This window comes from Typopeltis vanoorti, chromosome 6, assembly GCF_054136105.1.
Source record: "Typopeltis vanoorti isolate ZY-2024b chromosome 6, IOZ_Tvanoo_1.0, whole genome shotgun sequence".
Classification (NCBI taxonomy): Eukaryota; Metazoa; Arthropoda; class Arachnida; order Uropygi; family Thelyphonidae; genus Typopeltis; species Typopeltis vanoorti.
Window position 1 is genome coordinate 83,344,927 of NC_143554.1, and position 22,933 is coordinate 83,367,859.

Genomic DNA, 22,933 nt, shown 5'->3' on the forward strand with positions numbered 1-22,933 from the left:
TTGTCTCTGTATTCTGTAAGAGTAAAAGCTGACTTATTTGCCAGGAACTTTTGATATGCTTTCTTCTTTTCCTTCACTGCCTCTTTAACTTCCTGTGTCCACCAGGGAGTTCTGATTTTTTTATCTTTGCACACAACCTCACCACATGCCTCTCTGGCAGAATCAATCAATGTTTCCTTTAGAGTTTGCCACTGAATCTCCAAGGTTTGATTCCTGTTCTCAAACTCTTTCATTTTCTTTTCAATAATATTTCTGTATTTTAGTCTACAGTTTACATCTGAGAGCTGCTCAACTTTTATTCGCTTTAAAACTTTCTTACATGTTATTCTTTTCAATATGAAATTCAATTTTATCCTGCTCAAGACTAAATAGTGATCACTTCCAATTTCAAATCCTCTGTACACTCTGGTGTCCTGCACCAGGGAGAAAACATCACTATCAACAATAACATAGTCAATGAGACTTTTCTTATTCCTAGCCTCTTCTCTCCATGTGAATTTGTGCACATTTTTATGTTGGAACATGGTGTTAGTAATAACCAGTCCATGTCCTGAGCAGAAATCCAACAGATATTTGCCATTATTATTAGCTTTGCTCTTTTCTCCAAATTTTCCCAAAATATTTTTGTATGTCTCACAATCATTTCCTACTCTGCTATTTAGATCCCCAACAAGGACCAACTTTTCCTTTTTCATTGTGTCAGTTGCTTTTTCTAAAGCCTCAAAAAATTCCTCCACTTCTACCTTAGTAGAACCTTCTGTGGGACCATAGGCACAAATAAGTCTCATTGTCCAGTTCCCCATTCTCATATTTGCCCACATTACTCTACTTGAGACTGACTGCCATTCAAGAAGATTAGCCTCGTATTTTGTGTTGAATACTATGGCTACTCCTTCTTTTCCTTGATTGTTATTGCCTGAATATAACATTTTGTTCAGCTAGAGGATACAAATTAGTAATTGACTACATTATTGCAAATTTTAAATTAGCGGAGTTAATTTTAGACGCAAGAGCATATCAAGAATTTGAATTAAACTCTGATCGTTATATGGTATCAGTAAAAATTTGATTTAAACCAAAATGGCTAAAAACACACAAAATTGAAAATTCTTATCAGCCAAGCTACAAAATTTCTTCATTACGGGATCCCCAAGTTAGACAACAATATCAAAAATGCACAAACTTATAAACAGAAACCACACATGAATCAAGTGACATAGAAGATGAATGGGAAAATTTGAAACAAATTCTCACAAAAGCAGTGACAGAAACCTTAGCAATAAAGTGCAAATGAATTAGAAAAAGAGGGCTATGAGACTGGAACAAAGAAATAGAAAATATAATAAAAAACAAAAAAATTACAGTTACCAGAAACAGCTAAATTCCAAAACAATAGAAACAGAAATAGAATATAAAAGAAACAGTGCAATTGCAAAACAAGAAGTAAAGAAAAAACATAAAGAGAGAGATGGCACATTTTCGTATCAACTAGAAAAGGATTTATTTAAGCCACAACCCAAAACCTGTAAAGTAATAAAATACATGATAAAAATACGAACAATAGATTTAGAAAAATGGATGACCTATTTCCAAAATCTCTGGACAGATGAGAACAATGAAATAAAATTTTATAAAATACAGAATGACCTAATAGAAAATATCACAATGTTAGAACTGAAAAATACAATAAAGAAGATGAAAAGAGGAAAACATCAGGAGAAGACAATATAGATATAGAACTATACAAAAATGCAGGTGAAAAATTTAATGAAAGACTTCTGAAATTTTTTAATATGGTTTGGATGTCTGGAAAAACTCCTAACCCTTGAAAAAAGCACTAGTTATCCCACTCTATAAAAAAAAAGGAAATAAAGAAGATTGCAATAACTATAGGGGAACTAGTCTGCCGAATACAGGATATAAAATATATGCAGGAATATTAAAAGAGAAGCTAAGCAATATTGTAGAGGACAAACTACTAGAAGAACAAAATGGTTTCCGAAAAGGCCGATCCTGCATAGATCCAATTTTTACTTTAAAATTATTGATAGAAAAAGAAGAGAATTTCAAAAAGAAACACACGTGGCCTTTATTGATTATGAGAAAGGCTTTGACAAAATTAGTAGACAAAAATTGTTAAAATATTAATTGATTTAAACATATCAAACCAATTTCTACAATCCATTCAAGAAATATATATACAGGAAATAAAATAGCAGTTAAATGGAACACATCTCAGAATGGAAAGATATATCAACGACAAGGATGTACCTTCTCACCTCTGCTTTTCAATATATATATAAATAAAATTATAACAATCAGGAAACAGTATAACCCATTTGGTATACAAATAACCTCACAAATGAAGTTAGATACACTACTATTTACAGATGATCAAATAGTATTAGCTACATCAGAAGATGATTTACAAAGATCATTAAATGATATCGCAAAACAATATAATATGACAATATCTAAAGAAAAAACAAAAATAATGTCATTCAAAGGAGAAAACCCAGTAAGAAGTAAAATAGTGATAGATAATAAAATATTAGAACAAGTAAATACTTTCAAATACTTGGGATGTGATTTATCATACAAAGAAGAAAAAGACAGACATCCAAATATCAAACTTTGTCAAAATAAATGGCATAATAAATAATATATTTAAGCAATCCCTAGTACAAAAACACACTATATAATGTCTTGTCAAAACCAACTCTACTATATGGAAGAGAACACGGACCATAAAAAGGAAAGATGAAAAACGAATTCAAACAACAGAAATCAAGTTTCTCAGAAAAACATCTGGATATACCAAGTGGGACCAAAAACAAATGGAGAAATTTTACAATCCCTGAAAATAAAACCCAATTAATTACTACATAAGACAGTATAAACAAAAATGGCTAGAACATTTAAATTGAATGGGCAACAGCAGACTACCAAAAATATTATACAGATACAAAATAAGTGGAAAAAGAAGAATCGGAAGACCAAGAAAGAGATGGCATGTGACCAAAACAGGCCACTTGGCCTAAAATCCATGTTAGGAAGAAGAAGATATACATATACACACACACACAATCTGATCAAAAGTATCCGGACACCCCCCTCAGTAATTTGTAAACTGACGTCTAGATATCACTACGACCTCACTTACCGGTATAAAAGGCGGCATGGAGCTGTGTGTTGTTCAGTGATAAGAAGTACAAGCAGAGTGGGTAGTCAAGGGAACTCAGTGACTTCAAACGTGGACTAGTTACTTGTTGCCACATCAGTAAGAAATCTGTCAGAGATATTTCAACCCACCCCCCTTAAGTTGCCCAAGTCAACTGTCGGTGACTTGATTGGGAAGTGGAAACGTGAAGGCACAACCACAACAAAACCGCGGTTGGGTAGGCCGCGTTTAATGACAGACAGGAACTGTCGAGCGTTGAAGAAGGTGGTTCATGGAAATCGCCAGACATCAAGTGAAACAATCACCCGGGAGTTCTGTAGTGCTACTAACTGTCCAGCCAGGCACCATGACTGTGCATTGAGAGTTAAGAGAAATGGGGGTCCATGGTTGAGCAGCTGCCCATAAACCAAACATTTCTCCTGTGAATGCTTAGCACCACCTGCAGTGATGTAAAGAGCAATGCCACTGGACAGTGCACAATTGGAAACGTGATTTAGAGTGATGAAAGATTCTTTACCATGTTGTAGTCCGATGGGAGGGTCTGGTTATGGCAAATGCCTAGAGAACGATTCCTGCAAGTATGTGTAGTGCCAACAGTGAAATTTGGAGGAGGTGGTGTTACAGTGTGGGAGTGTTTTTCATGGAATGGACTTGGCCCTCTCATAACACTACACAGAAATTTAAATGCAGAAGGGTACATGGACATTTTGACCCACTGCATACTGTCTATGGTAGAAGATCAATTCGGTGATGACTGTTGTCTGTATCAGCATGACAATGCTACCTGCCATAAAGCAAGGTCTGTGAGGGAATGGTTTGTGGACAATAACATTCCAGAAATGGACTGACCAGCCGAGAGCCCTGAATCCCATTAAACACCTATGGAATGAATTAGAATGCCAACTTCGCTCCAGCCCTCCAACGACTCACATTCTTCCTGAAGAGCTGTAGCTCTGACTACAGCTCTTCAGGAAGAATGTGCTGCCATCCTCCAGAGATGTTCTGACTCCTGGTAGAAAGTCTCCCGGAGTTAGAGCTGTTATAGAAGCAAAGAGCAGACCCACCCCACATTAATGTCCACTACTGGAAAGTGTGTCACAGGGAGTTTGATTATACTTTCGGGTAGGTGTCAAGATACTTTTGATCATACACACACACACACACACACACACACACACACACACACACACACACACACACTATGAAGGGAGAAAAAAGTAAAGTTATTTATTATGCTCTACTTGTTTTGTACAGTATAAAAAATATTATAGTTAGCCACAACTTATACATACTCATATAGCTGGAGTTTCATGTTATAGGCTGACCACATAAGCAAGAGCTGTCATTGGCAGACTGCCAAGGAAGAGTCAATTCATGTTGAAGGGGAGAAGGAAATAAGGCAATGTATGAATTTTGCATGTTGCAAAATCACGTGCTTTATACGTAAAATTTTCCAACTGTTATACAAGCAAAATAGTTACCACTTTAAAAACTACAATGATCAATGATCATAAAAGATAAGTTAATTTTCAGACGTGTAATAATAAACACTCATCCCCCAATACAGATTGATCACCCTATTATCGGAATGGATTCTCCTTCTTTTGACATGCGCAGAAGTGTCGAAGGGTCTCGTATCTTTGGGCATACTATAGTAGTGTTTGTTTTTCCAATTAACCTTCAAGCAGTTGTTGATAGTCGATTAATAATAATGTCAAGTTAATCATGTAGTACCACCATATTAGGAAATTAAGATTTTTTTTGAGTTCACTATAGTGAACTTAATTTCTTCTAGAATAGCATTAAGCTTATGGGACTTCAGTCAAGACTTTTCAATAGTTTATGTTATAACTGTATTTGCCATAGTGAGAGTCAAATGTAGCACCATGACAAACTTAGAGTTCATAATTACATTTGGAGATCTGCAGATTGTGACTGTACCTATTAGGAAATACTTAACAAGAGAGGTTCCTTCAAATAACAGAGAGAGAGAGGGGATGAACAATTTATTCTGCAAATCTGGAGATGAATTGTGAAGTGGTGGTTTCTTGTATTGTAAGAAATCAAGAAATTGAGAATTTTTATGTGAATCACTCACAAAATGTTTTAAAACTATTATAGCACATTAGTATTATTGGATGGGCTAAGGATAGGCAATCTAGTAATCCTGCTACTGCAGAAATCAAACATGGAACTTTTTCAAGCTATTTCAGGCTTTCAAATAAGCAGGGATTTTACACTGGAAGATGAAATTCATCTGCCACCTGAAGACATTCATAAACATCCATGCTCATCATGCAATTTGAATCTCTGTCTTGCTGGTTAGAGAGTGGAAGGAAACACTCTACTGAACCAATCAGACATGCATTTGGGCCACTACACCAAACTTAAAACACTATCCAATGATCAAACCATATGTGATTTGTACAGGATCTTTTTTTTTTCCCTTTTAAAAAAGTAACGCCTGGATTAAAAGAAAAAAAATCTAATTTCTTAAATGCTGAGGAGACAATAATTATGATGCATTCTTGCCAAAAAGATAGGAAGTTATTAGTTATCCTAAACAATATTTGATTTTATCTAGAGATCTGGACACTATCAGAAGTAAAACTAAAAGAAAAGAAACTTTGATGTGAAATACAACAGGACTGAGTTTGGCTTTGAGATCATCAGAATCATCTGAAGACATGTCACAAAAATAGAGATTCTAAAAATTTTATTTACTTCTGCAGTGTGAGATTTGTGAAAAATAAGAAAGATGAGCACAATGTATTATCTGGAAAACTGTGTATTACATTTCAATTTAGGGAAATGTTGTTGATATACAATGGAGGACAGCATGCAAAATAATGTAGTCAATGCTAGAGTAGTACAGAGTTTTGAGGATACAAATTTAGCCATCACACAAAACATACACCAGAGAAAAAGATGGAAACTAGTTGCATCATATCCATTTGGACATGATGCAAGTTTCCTGCATTCGTCTCTTTCAAAATTAGTTTTGGTATTGAAGATTAGCTTGAAACTGTTGCAAGTCAGACAGAAAAAGGAGATTTTGTAGTAAAAAAAAAAAAATTACATTTCACAAACTAAAGCTGATAAAATTTTCAGATAAGAAGTCTAAAAACAACATATTACATGATAACTACAGTAATTAACTTTAATGAAAGCACAAATATTTCGAACTGAAAATAACAGTACAACATTAGTGTGCAGAAACAAGAAAATCAAAGAACAGGATATACAAGGTACCGTATTTTTCGGATGTAAGAAGCACGGCAAATTCATGAGACAATTTTTAGAAAAAAAAATACTATTATATAAAAATATTCACAAACCTTAAATTTCATTTATTATTACCATAACTTGTACCAGCAGCATTCAGTTCATCTTCGCTCGTCTCGTTACTGTTACTTTTCACATTATTGTCTGAAGTATTGTTATCAATCTCTTCAAAAACTAAATCATCTTCAGTACCATGCAATTACTTATGCTGCATTTTTAAAAGACTTAATAATCGTCTCGTCCATTCAAAACTGCATACACTTGCCCCTAACTACTATTGATGCCGGTAAAGTTTTCGTATGTAAATCTTTCATATGCTGCATATGTGGGTATTCCCACATATGCAGCAAGACACATGTTTGGCTCACTTAGAAAATGTGGGAATCCAAGACTTACTGGTATCACCTACCTTCAGACAATAAGACACATCCTCACTTCTAAATCGATTTCTCTACATAAAAAAGGTGCGTCTTTTGGTCCGAAAAATACGGTGCATACAACAATCAGTTTACCAATTAAAAACAGTTGCTGTGAGCTAGAAATTAATATTAATAAATAGTATCAAAACTATTTTTAATGTTTATATAAAATGAGAATCTTCCAAACTTCAATTGTTCTGATTCAGGTTAGGCTGACGTAAAAGGGCTTCACAACTTTCTTTGAAAAGGCATTCATATTTAAAACTGCTTCCATGGAGAAAATGAGCTCCATCCCACCAGATCTGTGTTTAGTGTCGATACCATGCTGTGCCAGACTAGACTTTTGAGGCTTTACATATTCAATGTAATACTGATGTTCGTTAATTATTTTTTCCCACAGAACAGCCTGTCTGCCCAAATATTTGTCAAATTACATTCACAGGGAATCTGGTAAACACCAGCTAAAGATAGAAATGAAAAGATGTCTTATCGACAGTATGTCTAGATCTGCATAGGAAATGTGCAAGATCCTTGCAGTCAAATACATACCTCACAAGACCTTGCATATCCATTTCACCAACATCTGTGGCCTCAACTCCAACCTTAATAGCATCCGCTATCATCTGCAGTCCACAAACCCCACTTACTCTTTTTAGCAGAAACTAAAATCTCACCCCCCCCCCCAAGCACTATCTATCTCAACCTTCCAAACTACACACTGCTTAGCTCCTTTCGACCCAAGAGTGGCATCTGTGCATATATCCACTCTGACATACCCTGCCAGAGAGCACCTAACCTAGAATCGCCCAACTTTGACCTTCTTTGGTTGAAAATATCCCTTCCCCTCTCAGTCAAATTAATCTGCTGTATCTATTGCTGTCCTAATGCCACCAACCACTCCGAGCTCTAATTTCCTCTCCTTAAAAATTGATTTTCTCTAGTCTCACTCTCCTAACAGCGAAATCATACTCCTAGGAGATTTTAATGTCCATAACACCAACTGGTTTTCTTCCTCCAGTTGTACAGATCTTGCAGACAGAGATGCTGAACATTTGTCATCACTAACGACCTTACACAAACTGTTCCCATGCCAACCAGAATACTAGATAACCCGAACCACTTCCCAAATACCCTAGATCTCTTCCTTACCATGACCTTCAAATACACAGTGAGCTCCTTGGGTAATTCTGACCACAAAGCTTACACAGTTACTCCCACACAAGTAGTTTGGCATTATAACAGTGCCAAGTGGAACAGCCTCCAAGACTACTATGCTTCATTCCCATGGTTGGACTATTGTTTCTAGTCTTCCAATCCAAACATATCACCAAAGTAATCCTCACTGGCATGGAAACATACATTCCCAGTGAGGATTACTTTGGTGAATTGCCATCCCCTAACTAAACCCTGGTTCTCCAAAAGATGTGCCAAGGCTGTACAAATGAAAACTCAAGCATATCACAACTAGCTCATATCAAGAACTCCATCCACCTTCAATGTTGCTTATATTGAAGCCTGAAATCGATGCAAGAAAAACTATCAATGCTTCCAAAATAGAATTTGAACAAGCAAAAAAGCAGGAAACTTGCATCCTGCCCAAAGGTCAGCTGTGCCTTTTGATCTCAATTGGTAGTACTTTTGCCCCACACTACTCCCCCCCCCCATCATACCCAGATGGCTCTATTGCATCATCACCCACAGAAAAGCTAATATCCTGGCTTCACACTTTGCCTGCGATGCACACAAAACTGACAATGGCAAATGCTCCCCCCAGTCATTCCAAATACCCAATACAATGCCCTATATATCCTTTTGCTAGAAAGAAATCAGAAACCTATTGTCTAAATTAGACACAAAAAAACCTCCTGGCCCTGATGGCATTCCTCCAATTGCCTTGAAGGTTTGTGCACCAGAACTGACTCCTCTCCTATGCTGCCTGTACATACTATCTTACTCCACTGGTATATATCCCAAAGCCTGGAAATTTGCCTATATTCAACCCATTCCTAATAAGGGTGACAAATCATTGCCATCTAACTACCGCCTTATCTCACTCACCTCAGTCCTATCTAAAGTCCATCAATTCTTAACTCTTACACTACCTTGAAGGCACCCAGCTATTAAGCGACCACCAGTACAGATTCTGTCACTGCCAATCAACAGGAGATCTACTCTCATATATCACCCTGGACAAATACCATGGAGAAATTTGGCGAATCTCAAATGTTGCACTTGATATCTCCAAAGCTTTTGACAAGGTCTGGCACAAAGGCTTACTAAGCAAACTTCCATCATTTGGACTGTCTCAGGTTCCCTATCTTCTCACCATCCAATTAATGCTGGGATTCCACAAGGTTCTGTTCTCTCACCAACCCTCTTTCTTCTGTATATCAATAGCCTACTTCAGTTGACTTCAAACCCAATACACAGCTTTGCAGATGACAGCACATTGAACTCTTCCCTTTCATTTGATAAACCTTACTCCACACAACTGACTTCAACCTACAGAACATTAACCACCACTGTTCTCAATTCTGGACCTTATTCCCACAAATTTTGTTGATAGGAAAATATGTGGGAATAAGGCCCTTTTACAATGGCCTAATCTGAATCAGAACAATTCTTCCCCCCCCCCCAAAAAAAGTTGAGATTGGCATCTTATGTAAAGATCAGAAATAGTTTTTACATTTATTAATACTAATTTCTACCTCAACACAACTATTTATAATTGGTAAACATATTGTTATATGAACCTTGTTCATACAACAATCCTTTAATTTGTTTGTTTCTACACACTGATGATTTCCTGTTATTTTCAGTATGAAATATCTGTACTTTCATTCAAGTTAATGTGGTTGTCATGTAATTTGTTGTTGGTAGTTATGCAAAAGGTGGAGCTTTAAAGATTAATAAGAAGTCTTTTGTTGCTGTTTTAGAGATACTTGTGCCATGACAGGTTTCTTCAAATTAACATGAAAAAACACAATACTATTTATTTAAGGACATATATTTCAGGTCATCATCAGTGGCAACAATGGTTAATTGTTGCCACTGATGATGCAAAGTAGAATGCGAAAAATGCATTGATTTGAAAAAGTAAGGGCTGCAATGGTATAACTGAGGAAATATTGAAATATTGATAATTCATTAGCTATTTAAAATAAAAAAAAAGAAATAACTGATGTGCAATTACATAATAAGATTTATCCATATCTGAGAGAGAGAGAGAGATGCAGTCATTCTGATTTAAGTTCAGACAGTGAAGTAAGGCCTCGGTGCTTTCTTTAAGTAAGTGTTTAAAGAAAAATTTGTACCGACATTGATTAAAATACGTATGTTGTGCCAACCTAGATTTTTCAGATTTTCTGTTGCTAATATAAGATTGGTGTTCTTGTATTCTCTTTTCCATAGAGCATCCAGTTTGTCCAAAGTAAGAACAACAACAAGAGTTGAGGAGACAACTAAGTAAGAACAACAACAGTTAATACACTTGAGGAGATTATTTATCTTTTGAAGATGGAAACCATGCTGATAATTTATTCATAGGAAGAAAAGCAGACATTAATTCTATTTAAGAATTCTAGAAATGGGTTCTGTGATGCCAAAAATGTAAGGAATTGGAACTTGACATACTGTTTCCTTGTTATTTGAGCTAGGATTATAGGAATTCAAAAGCTGTTGCATGGTCCTCTCTGAGAAGTCACCGAGTTGTATATATATATCGTTCGATATTTACGAGTTCCTGCTGTAATAGTTTAGGTAAAGGAACAAATAGTACGAGCATGTCATATTAGTTTTAATAATTCCAATCTTCTGTGACAGATGGTGAGCCAATCGATATTGAACGTAGCATCGAGCAAAAGTTAGTGTGCAATAAATGGAAGTAATTAATTCACCTGATGGTGAATGAAGGAGTAGAATATCTAAAAAGAATAATTTGTTGTCTTTTTCCATTTCCACAGTAAACGTAATTCATGGATATAGATTGTTTATATTAGATAAAAAAGTAGGTAATGTGTCTTTATTATAGGAACAGATAGTAGAACATCGTTTATATAATGAACCCAAAATGAAGGTTTTTGCTGTCTGGCCCCAGAATATAGACACATTACCTACTTTTTTTTTTTTTAATGGATAGTATAACTGAGAACATTACAGAGCTCAAAGAAAGAAAAATTCACAAATGGAAATGACAATAAGGAGCAATGGACATTTCTTAAGAGTTTTTTCAAGAAATTCCTGAAATTTCTCAAAAACAAATTATCACTGCAAAGAAGTCCAAAGAAACAGAACAAGAATCTTCATTATTTCATAAATTGAAATTTTTGGAAGAAAAAAAAAATTCATGTATGATAATCAAATAACAACCTCACCCCCACCCAATGGCAACCACTTTTAGTCTTGCTCATTTTTCAACAATGGTAGATGCATTTTTTTTTACCCAAGTTTATATGCAGAAGTGAAATTTAGTGACTCCTAAAAATAGCAGTTGTAATGTCTTCTATTTAGCATTCAAAAGAATAATGACACTAAATATATAATATATATCTACTTTATAATATAAAATGATAAGCCTTTTTTGGGTCACGTTTTTTGTCAAGTTATTTGAAACGTTTTGAAACTCAGGGGGCTACCCTGAGTGTCGAGTCTTCAAAATTCGAGTAATCAGAATTCAAGAACTGGCCTTCCAGTCTGCAACTTGGGGGGGGGGGCTTTTTCTAGTCATCGAAATTCAAAGAGAACCTGCTCACCAGTCCGGAACTCGGGGGGGGGGGGGGGGGGGCACCATAGGCGTCAGGGCACCCTAGTTTCTATATAACATATTTCTTGAATTTTCCAAATTTCCTTACCATTATTCTTCTCTTTAAGTTCCTTGATTTGTGACTTTAGTTGAAAAACTTCACTTTCCAATGCTTCGACCTTGTTTTCTGATTGAAACAATTTCTTTTGCCCCTCTATATGTTTCTCACTTTCTTCTATTTGTAGAAGTCTCACAGACTCTAGTTCTTTTTGAAGCTTTTTCATGTTATTCCTGCAAAATATGAAAAGACCTTAATTTTTTTACAATACCAGTGACATCTTTTATCAAGATGGATAAAAATAATGGAGATTCATCTCAATTACATAAATTTGTATTGTTAAGATTATTATTTAAGAGGAGAAGGGGTAATTGGTTATTGTTCTCATTTTCAGTTCATAAGGAAAAGATAAAATGCAATGTTTGTTTTATACAACTATATACATGTCAAAATAGTAAATCTGGATAGTCTAAAGAAAAGAAGACAGATTATAATCAAGGAAATTGGTTCTAACAACAAGTTATTTTATTAACCTGAAATGCACAAAAGCATGTATCTGTAGTCAATTAGTTCACTGATCTTACAGAACAGCTAGATCCTCCATAGCTCAGCTGGTATAGATGAAGCCCTTTGGTCAGAAAGAACTGGGTTCGATTCCCATCCATGGCATGCAGAACCTTATATCTGGTTATCCTTATATCTCTATCGACTAAAGGTGAGTTAGCTGGTCTCATATGGAGGTAAAGGGTTTTTTTTTCATCCAGAAACTCAGGTTTCTCATCCTTCAGAACAGGCAAACTGACCCATGAACACACACGGATCTGCAGTCATAAAAAACACATACTTAATACCCTACTAGAAGGGCTCAGCCAGTCCTCATGGTCAAAGAACAGGGGAAACTCCATACAAATAAATAAAATAAAACAGAACAGTTGCAAAATGCAATTCTTCGAAAACATGAAACAATGAAGGCTGTTCATCATGAAGGTTATTTTCTTGATCATAAATTAGTAAATAATAATATTTTTTGGTTTACCGATCAAGTGTTGATCAATTTTATTAACTGAACCAACTAGTTTCGCCACACTTGATCAGTAAACCAAAAAATATTATTATTTACTAATGAAGGCTGTTTGTAAAGAAAATAGAAAAATGGGATCAAATCAAATTCTTGATATGTTCCTTCAAGGAGTGCATAGGATATTATGATGAAACTACTTGCAAAGTTTACCTAATAATTAACGCCCTATCGACAATTTTCTTCCAAATTAATCAGCTATCTGCCAGTCCTTCAATATTATTAGATCCTACATTTTGGTCCTCTAAGACACTTCTAATTGTATCAATCAACCAACATCTTGGTCTTAGTCTGGTCTTTTCCCTGCTGTTCCTAGCATAAAACACCTGAGATTAGCTCTACTTACACATTCCTGAATGCTAACAATATCAAGATCTTTCCTGGTATCTTCATTTTTAATATGATTCTCCTATTGATGATCTATTCACTCCTCTAACTTTTCTCAGAACTCTCAATATCTATGGTCTCCAGTTTTTTGATCAGCTATTTTGCTTGTAATCCAGCACTCAGATCCACAAGTTAAAACTGGCTTGAACACTGTCTTGTATATTCAGTGTTCTAATTTAATGTGTGTCTATGCATGTACTTTGATGTCATGGATAATTTCTCTCTTACTCCACATAAATTTATTCACTTGACCCACCATACCAGCTTTGTTAATTCTATTGTCTATTTCCATATTTAATTTGCCATTTTCACTAAAAATTGTACCTAAATGACCATTTTACTTGTTCTATAGTTTCTCCATTCAGGATGCAGTTGATGTTTTCAATGCCTCTGCCTATTTCCATTGTCTGTCTTTTTACCAATTGGTATACCAAATTTATTACAATAGTTATTCAATTTAGTCAGGGAATCCTACAGACTTATAGTGAATTTATTTCAGAGTATAACATCAGCATAAAGTAAAGAGTTAGACAATATATTGGCTGAAACATGGTGTTAGTGATGACTTGTCTAAGTCCTAAACATAAATCCAGCAAGTACCTATGATTATTATTAGCTTTGTATTGTTACCAAATTTTTCCCAATACATTTCTATACGTCTGGTATTAATTTCCTAATCTACTGTTCGGATCTCCAACAAGCACAAAGTTTTTTTTTAAATCAGGTGCGTCTAATGACTGAAAAAAATTCCTCTACTTCTTCCTTAGTAGAACCTTTTATTAGATCATAAGTACAATTATCCAATTCCCCATTTTGATGCTTGCCTACATTACTCTACTCAATATTACTTGCCATTCAAGAAGAGTGTATTCATGTTTGGTGTTGAAGATTATAGATGCTCCTCCTTTACCCTGTTCATCACTGCCTGAATATAACATTTTGTACATGTTAATTGGAAGAATCTCACCCATTTTTATCTTTGTTTCAGTAAGTAACACCAATCAATGCGATATATTTTCTAATTCTTCTATCAATTCCACTTCTTTTCAATCAATAGTTATGATAATCATGGCTATGTTGAATTCTTCTGATTGTCAAGTTCCAGTAACTGACTTTTTACTGCTCACCCTGGTTTCCTGAAAAAAATAGCAGGGTGACTTTATTTAATGGATGAAGTAAGATGTTACTTCAACTCCAAACAGCTGTTAACCTTATACAAATCACAAATCTGCCCAGCTATCAAATACTGCTTGCACATTTGGAGTGGGGCTTCTAAAAGCTCCCTCAAAGTGCATGGCTCAGTACAGAGGCGAGCAATTCGATTGATAAATAACCCATCTCTTACCAGCTTTTGGCATGAAAATCATTCATAACAAGACAAACTATGAAAATAAGCAGGAACATAGAAAACTTCAGCTGCATTTTCAATGGAGAACCTATAGAAAAATAAAATATTTCAGCTATTTAAACACATGCAAGAAGAGTGTCTTCATGTCTCCATAAAGATACTCTTCTTGAAGATGGCAAACTAAATATGGAAATAAAACAAACAGAATTTGCAAAGTATTCTAGGAAGTCAACTGAATAAAGTTGTGTGGAATAACAGAGAAATAGTCCAAACACTGAACTAGCAGTATACAAGATACCGTGGAGAAGTTTGGCGAATCTCAAGTGGTTGCACTTGATATCTCCAAAGCCTTCGATTGGGTCTAGCGCAAAGGCTTACTAAGCAAACTGCCATCATTTGGTCTGACCCAGGACTTCTGTAGGTGAATTACCAGCTTTCTCTCTGGATGCACACTGTGTGGGATGGTAGATGGCTCCCTATCCTCTCACCATTCAATTAATGCTGGGGTTTCACTGTCCTCTCACCAACCCGCTTTCCTACTATATATCAATGATCTACTTCAGTTGACCTCCAACCAAATACACAGTTTTGCAGACAAGAGCACATTACACTCCTCGCTTTCATTTGACAAACCTTACCCTACACAACTCACCTCAACCTACAGAACATTAACCACCACTACCCTCGATTCTGATCTCCAAGCTATCCTACAATGGGGTTAAGATAACCTCATCAATTTCAATGCTAATAAAACCCAGTTCTGTTCTATTTCCCATAAAAAAAAATAACCATTTATTCCCAGTATCCTTTTTGATGATACCCAAATTTCCAGAGAGTATGATATCTCTCTCTCTTCTTGGAGTTACCCTCACATCAAACCTGGCATAAACACATCACAACCAATGCATCCTCAGCTTCAAAAAAACTATGATTTCTTTTTCGCTCAAGCTATTACTTCACCCCTAAACAGCTATTAACATTATACAAATCACAAATCTGCCCAGCAATTGAATACTGCTCCCACATATGGGTGGGGCCCCTAAAAGCTTCCTCAAAATGCTTCATACAGAGGAGAGCAATTAGGATTATTAATGACCCATCTCTTACCAACTCTCTCCTCCCACTTTCGCACAGATGTTTGGTTTCTGTAATATGTATATTCTACAAATATTTCCATAGGAAATGCTCATCTGAAATAACATCAATAATTCCTCCACTCAGTACTAAGCTCGCTGGAACATGTGCAGCTGCTGCTCAATATCATTTCACAGTACACCTAGAAACAAATAGAACAAGTTTTTCTTTTCCTCCCCCTTCATCCCCACAACTGCTGCACTGTGGAACAGTCCCCCCCCCCCACTATGTTTTCCAAGGAATACAATTTACAGTCATTTAAATCAAATGCAAACAAGTTCCTCCTCTCCCAACCCACTACCCATACACAGTACTAATGTACTATAGGTTGATCAACTAACCTTTTGTGTATAGGCACAACATTAAAAAAAAAAAAAAAAAAAAAAAAAAAAAAAAAAAAAAAAAAAAAGACGTATTCAAACCAGTTTTAAGTTATGGATGTGGGTTATTAATAAAGCACTTGATCAAAGAAGTCTGCAGACATGAAAGTTCAGAAAAAAATCAGGAATCAACAGATGACATCACTGGCAGAATGTCTTTATTTGTAAAATAAAAATTTTACAAATAAAGACATTTACGAGGATGTTCTGAAAAGTTCTCGGCCTAACAATGAAAAAACAAATTTATAATTTCAAAATTATTTTTATTTTTCAACATAATCTCCCTTAAGACATACATTTATTCCAGAGATGCTCCAGTGCCATTATCCTGGCCCTGTAGTGGTTCTCAGTAAGATCTGCAAAATACCCCTCTACAGCTGCAATCGCTTCTTGATTCAAAGAAAACGCTGACCAGAGAGGAAGAGATAGAAGTTAGAGAGAGCCAAATCTGGGAAATAGGGTGAATGTTCCAACAATTCATAGTGCAGATCCCTTAATTTTCCCATTGCCAAAACACTTTTGTGGGCAGGTGCATTGTCCTGATGAAAGATGATTTTTTTCTTCTGTAAACCGCTTTTCTCACAAATTTTTTCGTCTAGTCTGGTTAAAATATCGGAATAATATTCCAGTCTTTTCCCAGTAACTGTTTTACCCTTTTCAAGATAATTAACAAAATGCTTTTAGCATCACAAAACACTGATGACCTTTTCTGCTGATGGAACTGACTGTCTTCTTTGGCACTGAACAACCAACTTCTATCCACTGTTTTGACTACTGTTTGGATTCTGGTGTGTAATGGTGAATCCAAGTCTCATCCACTGTAATAAATCAATGCACAAAATCAGTTTTATTCTTGTTAAAATGCTCCAAGCATTTCACAGATTTTCATGTGAGTGCATATTTGATCTGCTGTGAGCAAGACGCCACCTATCTTGTGCAAAGCTTTTTCATATACAATTCTTCATGCAAAATATATCCCACACGTTCTTTTGAAATGCCTATAGTCTTAGCAATTTCACGTACTCTGACTCGTCAGTCATCCAATACCATATCGTTAACTTGATCAATGATTTCTGGTGTTATGACACTTTTTTGGACATCCTTCACTTGGATCATCTTCAAGGCTGTAATGGCCATGTTTATCTCCACAGTATAGCACTTTGTCGAAAACAAAGGAGAAGAGTGCCCATAAACTTTTATGAACTTCAAATGAATTTCTTTTGGCGTTAAACCTTATTTTACAAAGAATTTTATAATCGCACAATACTCAATTTTATCCATTTCAAGGGGATACAGACAACACTTTTGCTTCAGACAGCTGTATAAAACAAACTACTTAATAGAATGACATGCAATTTCACATGGATGCTTATGATAATGTACCAACTTGGAAAAAAAAAATCTCTTGCCGATAGTGTTGCCACCATCTATGGTCAAAGCCGAGAACTTTTCAGACCATCCTTGTAAATTAAACCTATGTGATTCTGGTAATAATATTTTATCATGAGAATAAAAGTGAGAGGAGGTATGAAATATATAAAGGCATAGTCCAGAAAAGTTATAAATATTGTATGGGAAACAAAGTGGTAGTATAAAAAGAAATTACAGCCAATTTATTTTCATATCTTCTCATCAGCAAAAAGGATTTCTCTATCTGTTGTTCATCTACCACTAGAGAAGTGCCTTTGATTTTATCACCCTCTGCCAAATAAACTGTGGTGTTAAGAAGTGTCCAGTAGAATGATGATAGGCTCTCATCCCCTGGTCATCGGTTAGTACACGTGACATCATTCTCTGAGAAACGTTCATCTCTTGCTGAAAGTTTATTTTTCACTTGGCTAGAATATAATAATTTTAGTTTAATCCTTTATCCAAGTGTGAGCAAACAAAGTTTGCGCCTGAAAGTATCTTCAGGCCTGGGGTAAGGTGGTGCAACACCAGGGCGACTCCTTGCAAAGGTGGAGCAAGCTACTAACACTCCTATCTCAGTATCTCCCATAATGCAGAACACATCTCCTTGCGGATATGTCTGATGTTATGCATTAAGGGAAGGGCCACTACCCACTCTAGTTTCGACCTTTATTGAAGTCTCTTCAGTGGGAGCCAGGCCCAAGTGGAGATACCAGCCAGAAGCATTAGCAGGTCATCTCTACCTATAAGAGTTACCAAATGGTGTGCCACCTTTTTAATAAATTACTCTGGATTTAGAGAAAGATGTTGAAAGTTTATTTTTCACTTGGTTAGAATATAATAATTTTAGTTTAATCCTTTATCCAAGTGTGAGCAAACAAAGTTTGCACCTGAAAGTATCTTCAGGACTAGGGTAAGGTGCTCATATCCCAGTCCTGAAGATACGTTCATCTCTTGCAACATCACTTTTTGCATTTGTCACAGGATTATGGCAGAGGCATGCCTTCACAAGCTGTTGTGTCCTAACACAGTATGGTCTATGTGTTCTTTGGCAGTCAAAAAAAAATCTTCTGTATCGTTATAACAGTTAAGTGTATAATACACAAACATCCTACTGATCCCAAGTGTTTCTAGCATGTTGAAAATAACAGGTGGCTGCATTCCAACCTTGTGAAGTGCTAATACAGTTACACAGTTTTCATTATCTCCCCCACTGCATGTTAACCTGTACAGCTAGACATCTCTCTACTGATAAACACATGAATGTTGGCTGCGCAAAGCACCACTAATGGAATCAGGCTCGCAAAATTCTACGGGCTGGGCAGGTTCTGCAGAAGTCATAACAGTATTTATGGCAAAATTGTACATCCTTTTGCACTCAATTCAAGTTACTACATGTGACAGAGTTAAGTTTCACCAATGCCAATAATTTTAGGCCACAATGTAATCACCAAAGCAACAAACTCAACCACTTTGTTTCTAATACCCCTGGCATTTGTGTAAAAACATAACAAGTACTCCACCCCTCAACTTTTGCTTATACTTAAATCTACAGTCTCTTGGCAGTTGCGTGCATGCATGCGCGCACACACACACACACACACTCAAAATGCCTGATTCCAAAATGTAGTCGATCCATTCAGCAGATTCATAACTGTGCTCACTGACAATCGTATTAATATTACATCTACACAACCCAGCTGAACTTACATGACATCCTCAGCAATTCTCCCAAGATGATCTAGTTTCTGTGACTCTTTGCATTTGGTCTCATTTCAATAAATTTCTCTAGCCATCTAACCTCAAATCTATTCAAGTGCAGGCCATCTTTCCTATACTAATCTTTTCTACTATCAACCTCACTCCATACATCAAAAAATTCAGTTTTTTTTTCCCTATAGCCTGCACATTGAATTATTCGCTATCATTGCCCTCCTTAATTCATTACTATTGCATCTCAGCATATTTTCATATTTTGCATATGCATATTACTACAAGTATTTTCAACCAATCATTTTTCTTTCTCACTTCTTTCATCAAACCTTTCATATCCTCTCTTTCATACTATATTTGTGACTACTTAAATCATTAGTTCCAACTAGCACTACTATCTCTTCTTCTGTTCTATTTTGCTATTGTCTGCGTTACATCTTTTTATTTTAGCTCCAAGAAGTTCAATGCAGTGACTCCTTTGTTAAGTGATAATTTAATTATTGAATCATTGTACCATATGATTTCTTTTTTTTAAACATATTTTAATTGACTTACCTTGTTATTATCTTCATCACTACCATCATTACTATTATTATTATTATTTATTGATAACCTACGACTTATTGTACTTTCCTTCATGTTATTTTTCCTCCCCCGTTCTCTTTTCTTGCGTTAATTTTTAAAGAGATTTATATTTCTCTGCTTTCTCCACCTCCCTGGTCAATTTTTGAATTATTCCTTTTAATCTTGAAATTTCATATGTTAATTTTTCTTAATTTAAGTCATTAATATTAAGGTTCTCCTCACTAGGTTTCAAGCTATCATTATCCTTAACTTTCAGCACTGTTGTCTTGTTCTGCCAGGTTTTTGGCACCATTTTTCAAAAACTATCTTAATTTAACGATATGTCTTAAAAGATATTAGCAATATCTAATTGCTAATACAAATACGATAAAAAAAAATACAATACAATGTAAATACAATAAAAAAAATTAAACCACAATAATACAGTAAAAATACATTAACTAATCTAAAAAAATAATAAATTAAAAAAAAAAGCACCTATTTTGCATGAATTTCAAATTACACATCTATACACAGAACAGCCTCAAACCAGAATTGAGGTTAAATGCTAATTATAGCATTTTAAGCAGCTTTTCTTCTGTTGCCTTTTCTAGGTCTATAAAAATTAAATACAGATCCTTGAATACAGAGTCTTAAGGTGAAAAAGTGAAAATCTGGATGTCTGGAATAATTATTATTATAAAGATAAATGAAATAAGCAATGGTGTATAGAAAATGTTCAGAAGGAATACAGTCAGGAGTACATATATCAGTGATTGAGGTAGGGAAAAAAAAAAGCCATTAGAAATATGAAATGTGGAAAGGCAGCCGAAGAATATACTCGATATTTTGTAGAGGTTTTTTAATATCCAAAGCCCATATGAAATGAAAAATTGGAGTTTCAGATAAACACAATCTGAAATGTCCATATGTCTTTGTCACAAAGTGGACACGTAAGTCCACTTTGAAATACTGCAATGCCACCAATCTTTGATTCTGTCAAAATCCTACAGAGTAATAAGTGATGAAATTTATGAGTAGATCCAATACCTAAATATGAGAACAGCCAAGTTATGCAGCCTACTACTAGCACTTCAACAAGAAGTTTGGAACTAAAGGTATCACGGGAACAACTGAGACCATCTGACATCATGTCAGTGCAATAAACATACGCAACACTAATGTTCTGAATAATTCCTAGCACCTGTGTGGCAATTCTATGAAGCTGTACCCTTCAAGCATAACAATGTAAAATCTCGCACGATAAGTTATTCCATGACTTACCGAGCTTGATTTTACAAGTGTCTCAAAATCAGAATATTGCGTAAATTATAATGTAACGTGTTGTAAGAATAAATGAAAAATCAGTTGTATTGTATTATATGTATGATTTAATGTTATCTGTAAAACTATTATGTTCAAAACAAAGGCGAAGGATTATTCTTTGAAATGAGTCAGCAGACAAGTTGCCCAGATTAGTAGAGAACAAAAGAAACACCCTGAAGGAAAAGGTTGCAGGGTCTTTCGAAAGTTGAAAAAACATTGAGAACAAAGACCTCAAAAAAGGGAGCGAAAGTGACATCAGCATACCTGGGGATAGGCATGAAATTTGCAGAAGAAACGACAAGGAACAGAAGGGATATTCAAGAGACCTCATGAGTAGGAGACTACATTCACTCGTTCTCCAGGCGGTGGGGGGGGTCCACTCGTCCTCTAAGGGTTCACCTGTTTACTAGGGTTTGCTCATTCACAAAGGTTTGCTAGGGTTTCCCAGAGTTCCCAAGTTACCGTGTTTCTCCACAACACCAGCAATTGTGGCTGGAAACCAATGGAAAGGTCTCAAAAGTGAAGTTCAAGTCTCCCCAGTAATTTATTCGTAAGAAAAGCAAACAGTCGTTGACCACAGAAGAAAAGGAAAAATATCACTCGTTACTCGCATCAAGACACTATTAGAGACAAATTATTTGCCGCGACATTCAAGTGAGAACAAAAAGCATCCTAATCAAGATAACGGTATGAGATGTCCTAACAGAACCTTAGCTTAAAATCGCAGACTGTTTGTAAAGGAAGATCCATGAGTAGCTGTAATATATTAATATTCTTGTGTTACGGATACGTACGACTGTGTGAAGGTGTGAAGTAAGCATATGTGTATGTCTTAATCATGTCTAATACTGTGTTGTGTAATAGAGTAACGTATAGATTTCAATGTATGATAGTGTATGTTATTATTAAGGAGTCAAAAGACTCATCACGGGAGGTCCTTCCTAGCAAACACAAGTCTATCAAGACTCATTGTGGGAGGTCCCTCTTAGGAAACACAAAGTCTATCATACCACTCCTTAAACTCATTGACCATTCTCGTTCTCACCACTCTATCAGGCAGTGCATTCCACAGTTCAACCACCCTCCATGCAAAGAAACCACTCCTCATCCTATATGTATGATATGTATGTGATAGAGTATGATAATCAGGATTTAGATGACCAGGAAGGATAGCCATAACAAATTACTTACATTTTTTGTTAAAATAAAGGACTTGTTAAACAACACGCTGATCTAATTATTACTAATGCACTATCTCGAAAAAAATTATGAACCCGTGTCCTGTAAGGATATTGCCATGACTAGCTTAACAGAAAATTGTTATGGTTGTGAACCCTTGCATTGCCGATATTCAAAATTTCAATCCCTCACTCTTGGAAATTCAGACTGGCTGGTGCAGTCGAAAAACAAATAAATTTTACAAGGCTTAAGAGACTGAATGAGTAGCAGACATATGGCTGGCAGCAATTCAAATTAGAGCAGGTCATACTTACGATTTAGGATTAAGGCAAGGCAGAAAAGGGGGGAATATAAATTTGGCATAAGTGAAGAAGAAATGTAAAGGAGAAGCATCAGTTCTAGGTAGCATATATATGTATATACAATAATTAAAGTAAAATTAAAATAAAGACAAATTTTACAAATGCCACAGCCGACATGGGTATTAAATATAAAATATATTTTTACAATAATACTTCAGTCCAAAGGTTAGGTTTAAAGAGTAAAAGTTTTAGAATTAAAACTTTTACTCTAGGGATGTGATCTGGGGCAGATTTTGTGATTACTTCTATCTTCACAAACACAGAAGTGATAATCTACAGCATGCTGATTGGCTGGTTAAACCAAACCTTAGACACTAAGTGGCACAACCTGAAAAATACATTTACTGATTCAGACAGAGAGGCATATG

At 35.5% G+C, this 22,933-nt stretch overlaps 1 protein-coding gene across 2 annotated transcripts in view; it reads right to left on the reverse strand.

The window, feature by feature from the left end:
* Window positions 1-22,933, reverse strand: part of LOC150105642 (protein Spindly-A-like) — a 203,450-nt gene that overhangs the window by 10,154 nt on the left and 170,363 nt on the right. For both annotated transcript variants that reach the window (XM_090394965.1, XM_090394964.1), the window contains one exon: window positions 11,736-11,917. In XM_090394965.1, coding sequence (XP_090251091.1) covers window positions 11,736-11,917 — 182 coding nt within the window. The remainder of the gene's footprint in view (window positions 1-11,735; window positions 11,918-22,933) is intronic.